Genomic DNA, 14,193 nt, shown 5'->3' with positions numbered 1-14,193 from the left:
ATGTACATGTGCTTTCACCCTAACATTAAGTTACAATTAGAAAATGTAAGTGTTGTCTTTCCAGCAAAAATGCAACACTTGTTAGATTTGCCTGAAGAGAAACTAACTCAAGTCAGACTCACTGCCATTGTCGAGTTGGAAGCAACCCATAAGCTGACACTCCAGCAGGCTTCTGAGGCTGTGAGCAGCAAGGGAGGAGACTCCACAGTTCTCCCTCCGAGCTGCTGACGGGATTCGAACTGTCAAAGGGGCATGACCTTCCGGTCAACAGCACAACTCCCTACGGGCTATGCCACCAGCAGAGAAACTAAAGTTTTCCTAAATTCCAATGATGCATTCTCTCTTTTTTGGGGGGGGGGGGGGGGGAGTAGTGAAGAGGTGCTGCTATCTAACTAATTTATGACTTAACGAGAAATTAGTTAAATTCTTTGATTTATTTTAAAGCTTCATAACACTTGTTTCTTCACCATTACCAAAACCCCAGTTCCTGTCTTATCCCTTCAGAAGCAGCCTTTGTAGTTGCTGGGATAGTTTCTAATCCTTGCAAGCACTGCCCCCTGCTGTAACATACATCTAATTGCAGAAGGCTCTGTTATGGTCTCCAAAAAGTATTAAGAAAAAAGATACTATTAAAGTGAAAAAGGCTTTTTATTTTGAGTAATACACATAACATTCATTCTATATGATTTTCATAGTGCATATCTATAAATGGACATACGCAGGGATAAAAGAAATGCTTAAGCATAGGCGTATACAGGTGGAGAGAACATTCAGTATACAAATGAATATGCTTAAAAGTCAGAGGTGAGAAGAGGATCTTTGAGGAAAGAAAACAATACAAGCACACACTCTATGCAACCACGGCAGGAAAGTGCAATCAGGACATAATACACATGCTCTTTGGGTCAAACACATCATACATAAAGGAGTGGCTTGGCTGTCACGTCCAAGCTGAAAATCATCTCTAGAGCAAAAAGTGCAGATTTTGTTCTGTTACATGTGGTAATAAAATACTCAAGGCCACAGATGGAGCTCACCAGCTTCGGAAAAGATTACTGAGAGGTAGGACGAATTAGAAGTGGGCGAGGCAGAAAGAGAGCAATGCATTAAACCTCCGCCCGAGTCAGGAAGTGGCGGGTGCACAGGCTTTAGCGCGAGCAGGAGCAGGGCTGTCTATACTAGGATACAGTTCCATGTCCATTGTCAAAGGCAAGTCACTGTGTTGCCACAAAGTTCACCGAAGGAGATGAGGCAACAAACGCAGAGCTTGCGGAGAGGAGAACAATTTTCATTTCCTTTTCACTTTACACATTAATGGGGATGGGGGGGAGGGTGTGTGGAGTTTAGAACCAGAAATTCTCACCCTCCTACTCATTACACTAACTTACGCCTGGCAGAGAGAAAGTGGAGAGATGAAGACTGAATGATCAAAATCAAGGTTCCAACTGAAATTGTTCACAGCTGGAGAGCTACAGAAAGGTAAGACTCTTTGCCTTTGTTTTCAATAAATGCTTAAAGGAGGTTTTAAAACTTGAGATGGGGCAGTGGGGGGCTGGAGGGAGGCAAATGGATACAACCGCAATGAAAGATACCGAATAAAATCTCCTGGCGCCTTTGAGGGCTTCCTTCCTTTTTTTTCCCCTTTTATTTTTTTTTTTTTTCCAACTTGTGTTGTAGAGTTGATAGCAACGCAGGCAGGCTGCATGGTGTGTCCTAGGACATCATCCTCCTACATTCCACCGAGCAGAAGACCATCCCTTCCACTGGCATGAACTTCTGCCCGATGAGACACTTGCTGCAGCAGGAGCACAGGAAGCACTCGGTGGAGGCGTGCCAGCTGAAGTTGTTGTAGGTCACCCGCTGCACCTCGGGGTCGATGGCATTGTGGCAGCCTTGGCACACCTGGTAGGGAATAATGCAAACAAGAAATGAGGAGAAGAGATCCAATTGTGCTGTGTTGCTGTTAGATGCCGCTGAGTCGAGTATGACCCACAGTGACCCTATGAACTACAGATCTAAACCCTGTCCTGTCCCGTGCCACCCTCACACCTCCTGACACACTGGAGCCCTTTGTGGCAGTCACTGTGTCAATCCACCTGGTCAAGCATCTTATTCTCCTTCGCGGACCCTCTGCCTTTCCAAGTATCATGTCCCTCCTCCCAGGAATAGCCCCCTCCTAGAAACATGCCCGAAGTATGAGACACTTTCAATCTTTTCTCCATCTATCATGATGTTGCCTATTGAGAACATAACTGCATTGTAATACAGCCATTTTGGGGCAAACTGAACACACGTCTTCAGATAATGAACATCCAAATTAAACAAAAGGAGAACTTTCTGGTAAACCTATAAATAGGTGTTAATGAGCTCTATACATTGAGTCTTCATCTGCCTGTCAGTTTGCTGTAATGTAGTGGCTTGCATGTTGCTATCGAGCTGGAAGCTATGCTACTGGTATTTTAAATACCGGCAGAGGCACACACGGTGGACACATTTCAGTAGATCTTCCAACTAAGATATATCAGGAAGAAGGCAATCAACTTCCAGAAATCAGTCAATGAAAAGAGTATGGGTTATAACATAATATATAACGTATCTAATGGAAAGGAGCCCTGGTGCATAATCTGCTGGTCAAAAGGTGTGCGGTTCAAATCCACTACCTGCTCCAATACAGAAAGATACTCATGTAAAAATTCTTCCATAAGGATTTAAACCTTGGAATCCCAATGAAGGGTCACCATGAGTTGGAATGAACCCAACAGTGACAGGTTTTGCTGTAAGTCCCCTAGGTTGGAAGGGACTCAACATGTATAGTGGCTGCAACAGCAGACTCAGTATTACCAGTCATCGTGAGGACTGTGATCTCAAGACTGGGTAACATTTCATCTTTTGTCTGTGATGTTGGCCATGAACGAAAGCTCATGGGAACTAACACAATTATGGACTGAGAGTTATGAAAAATAGGGGAAGGTCCTGTAAGCCTATTAGCACGGAGTCATCAGGACTCATAGTGATCCTATACAACAGACTGCCTCAGAGTTTCCGAGGCTGTGATTTCTACAGAGTCAGAACGCTGCACTGTTACCTTACAGAGCAGCCGGTGGGTCCAAACTGTGGATTTTCTGGTGAGCTGCCAAGCTCTTCACCACTGTGCCACCAGGGCTCTTAAGGCACTATATCCTTTGGAACTGGTGTTCAAGGTGTTTATGGTAGAAAATCTTAAGAAAACGGTTTACGAATTACAAAATGGTGTATTTGGTTCCAGTGTATTCTAGTATATAACGAGCATATAACTCATTATGAAGAATTATTAGGAATGATTTGCTTCACTCATTAAAGCTTTGTAGTAGCAATTCTTCCAGTCTTACCTTTGACACCTGAAATTATTACCACCACTAATTTCTAGAGTAATAAATAATTACGTTCAAAGTAATTAAGGATTCAATTAAAAATACTGACAGAGTTTGAGAATAATTAGTTTGCACTAAAAAATATCATTTGTAGTTAATTGGCATCTGTTCTGAGCCAATAAATTCAGCCATACTTGATGCATAATCTAAAATTATAGGACATCAGTATTTACACTCTATCAGCACATCAGCAGAGAACTACCAGAAGTCCAGGCTGGGTTTAGAAGGGGTCGTGGTACTAGAGATATTGTAGCTGATGTTAGATGGATCTTGGCTGAAAGCAGGGAATACCAGAGGAATGTCTATCTGTGTTTCATTGACTATGCAAAGGCATTTGACTGTGTAGATCATAACAAACTGTGGCTGACTCTGAGAAGAATGGGAATCCCAGAACACTTGATCATTCTAATGTGAAACTTATACTTGGACCAGGAGGCAGTCTTCAGAACAGAGCAAGGGAACACTGCATGGTTCAAAATTGGGAAGGGCGTATGCCAGGGATGCATCCTGTCTCCATACCTTTTCAACCTATATGCAGAACAGATTATCCGGGAGGCTGGGCTCTATGAGGAGAAATGTGGGGTCAAGACTGGTGGACGATTTATCAACAACCTGCGTTATGCGGATGACACAACCCTGCTTGCTGAAACTGAAGAGGACCTGAAGCGCCTGCAAGAACTGCAGCCTCCAATATGGATTGAGGCTCAATGTCAAGAAGACAAAGATTCTCACCACTGGACCAATTGGCAGCGTCAGGATGGATGGTGAAGAGATTGAGATTGTACACAGCTTTAGTTTGCTTGGCTCCTGAGATTGTACACAGCTTTAGTTTGCTTGGCTCCATAGTCAACAGTCTTGGCACCAGCAGCCAGGAAATTAAAAGGCGCATTGCCGTGGGAAAGTCTGCTGTTAGGGACCTCTCCAAAATACTGAAGAGCAATGGTGTCTCTCTGGAGACTAAGGTGCATCTGATACAGGCTATGGTCTTCGCAATCACCTGTTATGCATCAGAGAGTTGGACAATGACCAAGGAGGATAGAAGGAGAATTGGTGCCTTTGAGCTGTGGTGCTGGAGAAGAGTATTGAGAATACCATGGACTGCTAGGAAAACAAACAGATTTGTTCTGGAAAGGGTTAAACCGGGTGGCTCCCTGGAGGCAAGGATTCTGAGGCTCCGTCTAACATACTTTGGACATGTTGTGAGGAGAGACCGGTCCTTGGAGAGGGACATCATGCTTGGGAGGGTGGAGGGACAGCGCAGGAGAGGAAGGCCCTCTATGAGGTGGATTGATTCAGTGACTGGGATAATTGGGATGGGAGTGTCAGAGACAGTGCGATTGGCACAGGACAGAGCAGAGTTTAGGGCTGTTGTACATAGGGTTGCTATGAGTTGCAAGCGACTCGACGGCACATAACAACAACAACAACAACAACATATAAAAACAAGGAGCTCACATGACCTACTGGTAAGAATATGCACTGTAATCCCAAAGACTTGTGATTCAAATCCACTAGGTGCTCTAAGAGAGAATGATGGGCAATCTCCTTCCTCCCACGAAAACCCACTGAATGGTTAGCTATGGGTCACTTCTGACTCAGCAGTACATAACTGACTCAGCAGTACATAACAGCAACAACATATAAAAACACACATACAGTGCGTGTGTGCCTGTGTGTATACACGTACGTTTACACACATACCCAGACACCTATGCATATATTTCTTTCAAACACAATCATTTTATTTTCCACTGAGTATAAGTAAAAAGAAGTGAAATTAATATTCCTTTACCTACTTATGATAGTAGAAATGAGTCAAATTAAAACAGTGGGTAGTTCACATGTCTGTAAAATACATTGTTTGCTCATGTACCTAAAGTTTCATTTAAAGTTTTAAACCAAATGAAGAAACCAACAAGAGCGTCTGTTGTGGGAAGCCAGTGACCAACCGTCAGCATATTTGGTCCCATGCTGTGATTTCCAGGAACTACTGACAGATGAAAGATGGGAAAAGATAGGCTGAGAGTCATTTAGCTTGAGTGTCAGGAAAATGAGTTTAGCGAATAAAGTGTAGTTTTGCTATAAATGTATATTTCAGGCCTATAATATAACCTCTGTATTTTTTCCAAGAGTCACATTACTTCTAATTACAGAGATTGTTGCTGTTAAATCTACATATTATGTCAACTCAGTGTTCCTGGAAATTAAAGAGAGATCCTGATATATACACTGATATAGCATGACTAAGATCTCCCCCAGGCCCAGATCCCCACCAAAAAAAATAGCTATAAATATTAACCTGTGGTTATACCATTTGTGAATGGTTATCTTTGTTATTTTAATGAGGATATTAGTCGTACAGGATGCATCTTAGATGAGTCTCTTTTGAGATATCAAGGAAGAAGCTAAACAAGCACACAGCACTGAGGTAAGCACTCATGTGTGCACAGGTAATGGGGGAGACACACACCACAAGATCACCTCAGAACCTGACAGAAGCAAGGAGCATCAGGACCTCGGCCCAAGGATGGCTCAAGGACTAGAACCATCAGAGAGGCCTTTTTTTCTCCTTAAAGTGGAAATTTTTGTGCACCTCTTTGTATCTTTCTTTTCTTTTACGATATTATAAACAACAGCCCTTTCCATGCATATAGATTGACACAGTGACTGCAACAATGCCCCAGAACATGGTAGAGACTGTGATCATGGCACCTAACAACAGCACTACCAGTAATAACAAATTAACCTACAAGTGGATCCCCAGGCAGCCAGACAAGATAAAAGACACAGCAGATATGCACAAGTGAAAGGGATGACAGCCATGATGAGGCATGGGTTTGGCAGATGAGATTTCAACATGATTATCTATTTGTATGCACTGCAAATACATCCAAATATATAGCAGAGAGCCAACAGGAGGTAATAGTAGCATAAACTCTGTAACCATTACCGAAAATCTGAAGGAATGAACCACTGGTTATGGGTCTTAGGATCTGAGTTCTAGGGGACATCAAGGTCAGATGGCATAGTTCACAAGGACAGTGTTCTATATCCACTATTGGTGAGCAGTAACTGGGGATTTGAAAGCTTTCCAGCAGCCACCTAAGGTGCCACTGTTTCTCTCTGTGAGGAGCAAAGAATGAGGAAAATCAAAGAGGCATGGAAGCAACCAGACTACAGCCCAAGAAGACTTCATAGTCCTCGACTTCCCAACCCTGAGACTAGAACTACTTGATGCCCGACAGCTACTGCTATCCAGTCTTAAAGGAATCGTATTAGAGGGTTCTACACGGGCTGGGAGATAAACCTAGTTCAAAATTCACAATCACACAAGTGGCCAGGTGTACTGGTCTGATAGAGACTGGTGGAACCCTCGAGACTATGGTCCTAAGCTGTGCTTTGAGCCTGGAACTGAATTCACCACTATGGGAACTGCAGCCAGTCAACAGACTTATCTATAAGTGGAAAAAAAACCACACAAAAAACAACTAAATAAAAAAAAAACCCACCAAAAAAGCCCCACTGGGAAGGTACTCAGCCCTTAGTATGCTTGACACACAGCATTTCCCTAAGGATTAAACACAGCAGGCAGGAAGGGACAGCATGGAAGGATGTGGAAATAAGGACCACAGAGAGGGGGAGGAGAGACTGATGTTATAACGTGGGTATTTCAAACATCATAAAAAATAAAGAATGGATGAACGGAATGCCAATCTGTTCTGTACACTTTCATTCAAGTTGCAATCAAGAGTTAAACAAAAACCAAGTGGGGATAATAAAACAGCACTCCAAACAGCACTCCTAATAGTCTAAACTACACAGATGGCAATCTTGAAGTAGCTTATGGTCAAGGATGTACTGTTTCTGAAAGGCCCTCTTGGTAAGAATTACATGCTTTACTAGAGAGGCGTGTTTTCTATTGCTCATTTGTCAGATGCTTAAATACAGAAATACACGTGAGCCCCAAGGTGGATGGAAGGAAATGCCTCTCACCACGGCGTGATTCTTCACATAGCAGGGCTTGCACACCGGCCTGTCGTTGACCATCACGTAGATTTCCCCAGCTAGGATGTTGTCACAGTCAAAGCAGCAGAAGTGTTTCAGGTGCCAATTTTGGTTTTCGGCTTGGGTATATTCGTTGCTGAATATGAGCTAGGAAGACAATTTAAAAATAAAAAGGTGAAGTATGTGTGGTTTCCGACTGGCTCCAAATGTCAAAGCAAGGTTCTGACAGCAATAAAGGATTTAAAACTGTAAGTACATCAATATTTTTTGAAGGGCTTGAAGTTTGAACATGATACCTTACAGTTACTTGGGTAACCATTTAGTTTAGCACAAATCAATCTTTTGTGTTTTTTGGTCAACTTAACAGCAGAAAGCTCTGGTGGCCTAATGGTAAAGAGATGTGTTGCCAACTCAAAGGCACAGGTTTGAATCCAGCAGCTGCTCTGTAGGAAAAAGACAAGCAATTTCCTCTAGTGCAATTTACAGCCTCTGAATACCCAGTAGAGGATCAGCTATGAGGATGTGCCTTGATGGGCACACAACAACCTAACAATACCAACAACTCAGAATGAATGGAATGAAAAGTTCCTTTCAGTAAACTACTTTGGATGTAAATAAAACAACTGATATTTGGCCAATCAGAATTGGCTCCTTTCTGAGGGTGGTTGGTTCTGCTGGTCAGGGGATCTCAGGGAGGCGCAGGAGAAGGAGGCTGTCCGCAAGTGGCCACAGAGAACCTACCTCGTCACAGCCAGCACAGCGTGGCTTCTCGCTGTCCCCGTAGTGCCGGCCGCAGTACAGCTTCCCATTCTTCCAGAAATAGATCATGTCCACCAGGAGTTCCCCACAGGTACTGCACACAAAGCACGCTGGGTGCCAGAGCTTACTGTAGCCGGCTCTCTCGGCGTACACAGCAGGATCACCCTCCTTCATGCTCAGCTTACAGCAATAGCAGGACTGAAAGGGAAGCACGCAGAGGCTCAGCCCCAGACAGACGGCAACTCTTAAACCTCTGCTTTTGCAGATTTAGAGAAAAAAAAATGTTCAAGAGACATCATTTCAACTGCGATGAGTAACCTACTCCTGAAGACAACTGTATGCTAGAATGTCCACAGCAAGCAGTCGCTGGCCATCTCCAGGCTGCTCAGATCTCATTCATGCAGAACAGAAATTCAACAATGTTTCCTGACTCCAACTCACCTACTGAAAACGGTGAACAGCAATGCTGACCTTACTTTGAAGTTCCATAAAAACAACAACCTTAGAGCTCATCAGTCCCTTTCCCTCACAGGACTGGGCCTTACTGGTTGGTGTGCTAATTACTACGTAGGAAGTACCATCAAGAAACCCTGGCGTGTTTATTTTTTAATTGTTCTACTGTGTCACTACTGTCTTCTATCTTGAAGCTACAGAAAACACTTTAGTTGTATTTTCCTTTCTAATAACAACATGAAAAGAAAATATGATTAACTTAAGGGTGAATTTTAAGTGCTGTCTCCCAAGCAAAAGTGGCTTAATCTAAGCATATATTACTGTTAATTTATGGGATGAGATAACACCACCAAAATGATGTTTAACAAACATTCTACATCACTCTGTTGTCTTCCAACAGGATGCCAGATACCAACTGCTGTGCAAACATAAACTTTCAATTATGCCTGGCAATAGAAACGATGGCTTTAGAGAGACATTTAAATGTGATAACTCCCTCAAACAAGCCCAACGGAAATGTAATTCCTTTATTTCAATATCTTTTTTGGAAAAAGCCTAAAAAAAAAAAAAAGGTTCAAAGAAAGGGAAAGAAGCTATAAAATACCCAAAGTGGGCAACGGCCTGACCCCTACTTACATACTGAGGTGCCCTGTTCTCGGCAGCTTTGTCCTCCACGGTGCCCACGGCGGCTGCGCCGATTTGGTCACCACCCGGGATGCACGCCGTATCGGGGTCCTGGGCGTTATTCACGTCCTGCGGCAGTTTGACGTCTCCTACTCCCAGCGCCTCATTCTTGTATTTCTTCACAAACTGCTCCATCTCTTTTACCTCCCTGGGAGTCAGCTCGTGGCACTTGGATGGGTCCTGGTCATGGGCGGGGAGCTGCTTTGCCAGCTGCTTCTTGCGGTACTGTGCCCCCTCCGAGCCGGCCACGGGCTGCTTCTCCTTGGGCAGCATCTGCATGTACTGCCTGGCCTGGACAACGGGAGATGCATGTCAGGGTGGGAGATCAGTGGGGCCATCAGACAGGGCAGTATTTCACAACCCACTGCAGCACCAAATTCCTTACAATGAGGTCGTTCTATTCATTAGTGACAATTACACTTGACAACATAAACATCTGACTGATGTTAGCATATTCAAACGTGGTGCTCTAAAGAGATTTGGCTGGGTGAAAATGAACATCAACAGAATTCAAAGATTTTCTCCAATTTAGGTTCCTATTGTGCACCTGCTCCAAAAATTCAAATGTATAACTGCAAGAGTGACCTTATGAATCAGCAGCACTATAAAAATATGGAAATTGATGTATAATCAATCATGAGATTCATGGGACAATTCAGCTTGCTTCCTTAAGAGATTTATAAATATCCTACTTATTTGTTGGAATTGTGGAAGGGACTTGATGCAAACTTGCCCTTCTGTAAAAGTATACAGAAAAAGAAATGCATTGCTATTGTTTTTAAGTGTCAATGAGTGGCTTATTACTCATAACAACCTTATGGACAAGAGATCTGAGCCTTGACTTATCCTGTGCTGTCCTCACCATTTCCACCAAGCTTAAGACGCCCTGAAGTCACTGTGTCAAACCATCTTGCCGGGAGTCTTCCTCTCTTTTGCTAACAGTCTATTATAATCAGCATGAGGTTTTTTCCCAAGGACTGGCCGCTCCCTGATAACATGTCCATAGTACGTGAGATGAAATTGTACCATCCTTGATTCTAAGGAGCACCACAGTGGCCTTTCCTTCAAGATAAGCTGGTTCATTCTTTTGGCATGCCATGGTACATTTAATACACCCCAATACACCCCAATTTAAAGGCATCAATTCTTTTCATTTGGTCTTGCTTGTTCATTGTCCAATTTTCATTTGCTTGGCAAGTAACTGAAAAAAATCCATGACTTCATTCTGGTGAACCTCAGTCTTTAAACTGACATCCTTATTCTTTAGCACTTTAAAGAGGCCCTTGACAGCAGATTTACGGAATGCAACACATCTTTTGATTTCGTGGCTGCTGGTATAATCAGTATCGACTGTGACTCTAAGTAAAATTGGTTCACTGACACCTTCAATCTTCCCTGCATTAATCTTCTCTTACCTTTGTCTACTTATGAGGATTTTTGTCTTTTTCCTAGTGAGGCTGTGAAGGTATGCACTGAGGCTCCAGGAATTGGTGGAATAGTAACCAGGGTGGTTAAGTAAGGGATGCAGCCCTATGTGTAGTCTTTGATCTTCAGGAAGTGCTGCCAAGTGTTCACTTCCACAAGTCAGGTTGTGTCATCTACATAATACAGATTGCTGATGAGTCTTCCTTGAATCCTGATACTGCATTCTTCTTCATACAGTTCTGTTTCTGGAATTATCTGCTCAACATACGTAATGAATAGTTACAGAGAAAGGATATAACCCTGACACATGCTCCTCCTAATTTTAAACTGTGCAGTAGTAGATCCTTGTTCTGTGTAAATGATGGCTTCTGGATCTACACACGGGTGACATATGTGTCCAATTAAAAGTTCAGAATTTCTGTTCTTCACAATGTAAGCCACAGTTTACTATAATCCACACAGTTAAAGGCCTTTGCGTAATCAATAAGACCTAAAAAAAAATTTTTTTTCTGAGATGCTTTGCTTTCAACTAAGATCCATCTGACATCAGACAATGATATCCCTTGTTAAAAAGCCTGGCCTTTTCTGAATCTTTTCTGAATCAATCTAGGTTGAATATCTGGCAACTTCCTGTCAATGTACTGCTTTTGTCATCAACCTTCAGCAGGGCTATGTTTCTGTGTGATAGTGATGATATTGTTGTTACAAATTCAAGCCTCAAGTTGTGATAATGAAGGCTATTATGAGCAAAATAATGAATGATGTAAAAAGCATCTAAAAAAGATGGAAGGCATAAACTCACTGTGCCAAAAAGAAGAGGTCGGCACGGAATCACTTCAGCAGACAGCATGTGATCAAGTGCTGATAGCAGTGGAAAGTGGAAGCTGCAGTGAAGGGACGCACTGACCACACACAGGCTCCAGAAACGCATGGGATATCAACTGAGGTGGTTCAGCCAGTAGACGCTGCCCTACATGCGACTACTTGCCCGTGCCAAGAAAGCTGAAAGACAGCCACCTGGCCAACTGACTGGGAGAGATCCACATTTGTTTCCATTCTAAAACAAGGTGAGCCAACAGAATACAGAAGGATAAAGTGCTGAATATTTTAAAAAGTCTCAACAATGGCACAAACTATATTCTTATGAAATTCTTCACTATCTTATTAAATGGTAGTTTAGAAAAACTACTAGAGACACGCAAAAAATTCCTTTAACGCAATTACTAAGAGCACCATCGAGTTGTTGATCAACTCAAAGAGATCAACATATCGAGGCAGTGACCTGTAATTCTCCGAGCTGTCTATTCTTGTGCTCAAAGGACTGTAACAGCAGTCTGAAGTCAAAGTAATAGGGACTCTAGAAAAAGAAAAGACCCGAGGTGTATGTCAGGTGGGTCAGGTCACTAAAGGGGGCGTCCTAAGTACACAGGAACCTTGCTACGTGGGCTCACTCCGCTCTTACTTACCAGGGCCTGATTGTGGACAGGAGGGGCCCACTCATAGGTAACTGTGTTGATGGACACATTCTTCTTGGCAGCAACAGGGTTAGTCAGTATCATCACATTGCGTTTATACATGGGAATTCCGTCGGATTTTAGCTTTGCAATCAGGGTGGTGTATTTGGTGTCCTCAAAAAGTTTCCCCACTTTTCGATCCTCTTCACTGCTCAAAAGGATGTCATGTTCTTCTTGGCCACACTTGCAGTTACGACATATTTTTCTACAATTTTAGAGATAAACAGGCAATGGTTAATTGTATTTAATAATAATTAAGTGCTTTTTTATTAGCTTTCTACTTCATAAAAGAGCCTTTATCAATGGTCTATGGGGATGGTATATACATAAGCAAGTATTTTGGGCGATGTTAAGTAACTATCTAGAAATAAGGAAGAAACATAAATGGGTACAATTTTTTAAACAAGTTGTGATTAAAAACTGTATTAAGCTTCCTTCCTGTCTGACATCTCAACAAAGGTGCACTTGTGGTAGCTCTTCTCTGAGCTTCACGATACCGCCCAAGCATGACAAGAAAAAAAAAGACCCAGCCAACAAATCTGGGGGCAAGGTCAAGAAGAAGTGGTCCAGAGGCAAAGTTCGGGCCAAGCTCAATAACCTGGTCTTGTCTGACAAACTTTGTAAAGAAGTTCCCGACTATAAGCTTGTAACCCAGCTGTTGTCTCTGAGACTGAAGACCTGCAGGTCCCAGGCCAGGTGGCCCTTCGAGAGCTGCTGGGTAAAGGGCTAATCAAAACAAAAAAGGGCTGGTTTCAAAACACAGAGCTCAAGTAATTTACACCAGAAACATCAAGGGTGGTAATGTCCCAGCTGCTGGTGAAGATGCAGCAACAGGACCAACTAACTGCACATTTTGAAAAATAAAACTTTATTTAATAAAAAAAAAAGTATATACAAAGTGAGATTAAAAGGAGACATATCTGAGGATAATCCTACCTGCTCTCTTCATTCTCCCATTTAAATTACACACCCCAAACCTATTACAGTGAGTGCTTTGATCGTGTACCATTGACAACTTTCCGTAGTTACTGCCTACGAGAGCTCCCTGGAAGCCAGGATGGTGACACCTCGTCTCACGTACTTTGGGTGTGTTGTTAGGAGAGGTCAGCCCTTGGAGGAGGACACCATGCTTGGAAGAGTGGAGGGTCCAGGGTAAGAGACTTGACAAGATGGACTGACACACTGACTGTAGCAGTGAACCCAGCGGGTTGGAGATGGCAAGGATGGCACAGGGTAGGGTAGGTTTCAGCTCTGTTGCTCTGAAGGTCACTACAAGTCACTTGATGGGCACCTAATAACAGCCACCACCACCTGAGGCTCATTTGGTTTTGTGCTTTCAGTGAGTGATGGGGAGATGACTGATACTTTCCCAAGCACAAAGAGCAAGTCTAGATTTGGGCTCAGAGTCTTTCCCATTTTCTTTCCTCTCTTCCTTTTATTGTCTTAAGCACTATTCACACCATGTGCTGTCATGTATTAAAAGACAGATAAGTGTTTTGCCCTCACTGTGTTTTTCATCCTGGATCCTTTTCCAGTGAAGACTGCCAACCATAAAATGCAAAGATTAGAATGAATACAAGGAAAAAGTAAATCAGGTCTTTTTAATCATTAAAAAACATAAAAAGACTGAAAAGCAAACTACCAACTCAGGAAATATTTTAAAAGCATAATAGGTGAATTGATGCCTTTGAGATGTGGTGCTGGAAAGAGTATTGAATACACCGTGGACTGCTAGAGAACAAACAAGTTTGCCCTGTAGAGGTTGTGAAGCCAGGCTGCTCCTTGGAGGCAAGGATTCTGAAGCTCCGTCTGACATATTTTAGACATGGTGCAAGGAGGGACCAATCCTTGAAAGGGACGTCATGCTTGGGAGGGTGGACGGACAGTGCAGGAGAGGAAGACCCTCGATGAGGTGGATTGATTCAGTGACTGGGGTAATGGGG

General features: G+C 42.9%; 1 protein-coding gene across 2 annotated transcripts in view; it reads right to left on the bottom strand.

The window, feature by feature from the left end:
• Positions 1 to 1,711: 1,711 nt before the first annotated feature.
• Positions 1,712 to 14,193, bottom strand: part of TES (testis derived transcript (3 LIM domains)) — a 36,796-nt gene continuing 24,314 nt past the window's right edge. The window contains exons 3-7 of one of the 2 annotated variants that reach the window (XM_006882660.1): positions 12,203 to 12,455; positions 9,264 to 9,602; positions 8,157 to 8,372; positions 7,404 to 7,562; positions 1,712 to 1,902 (exon numbers count right to left, since the gene is read on the bottom strand). In XM_006882660.1, the coding sequence (XP_006882722.1) occupies positions 1,714 to 1,902; positions 7,404 to 7,562; positions 8,157 to 8,372; positions 9,264 to 9,602; positions 12,203 to 12,455 (1,156 nt within the window). In that variant the 3' untranslated portion in view covers positions 1,712 to 1,713. The remainder of the gene's footprint in view (positions 1,903 to 7,403; positions 7,563 to 8,156; positions 8,373 to 9,263; positions 9,603 to 12,202; positions 12,456 to 14,193) is intronic. The other variant, XM_006882659.1, reaches the window with a different exon arrangement.

This window comes from Elephantulus edwardii, unplaced genomic scaffold, assembly GCF_000299155.1.
Source record: "Elephantulus edwardii isolate Elephantulus edwardi_28Jun2011 unplaced genomic scaffold, EleEdw1.0 scaffold00022, whole genome shotgun sequence".
NCBI lineage: Eukaryota > Metazoa > Chordata > Mammalia > Macroscelidea > Macroscelididae > Elephantulus > Elephantulus edwardii.
This window is presented reverse-complemented; position numbering and strand designations above follow the sequence as displayed.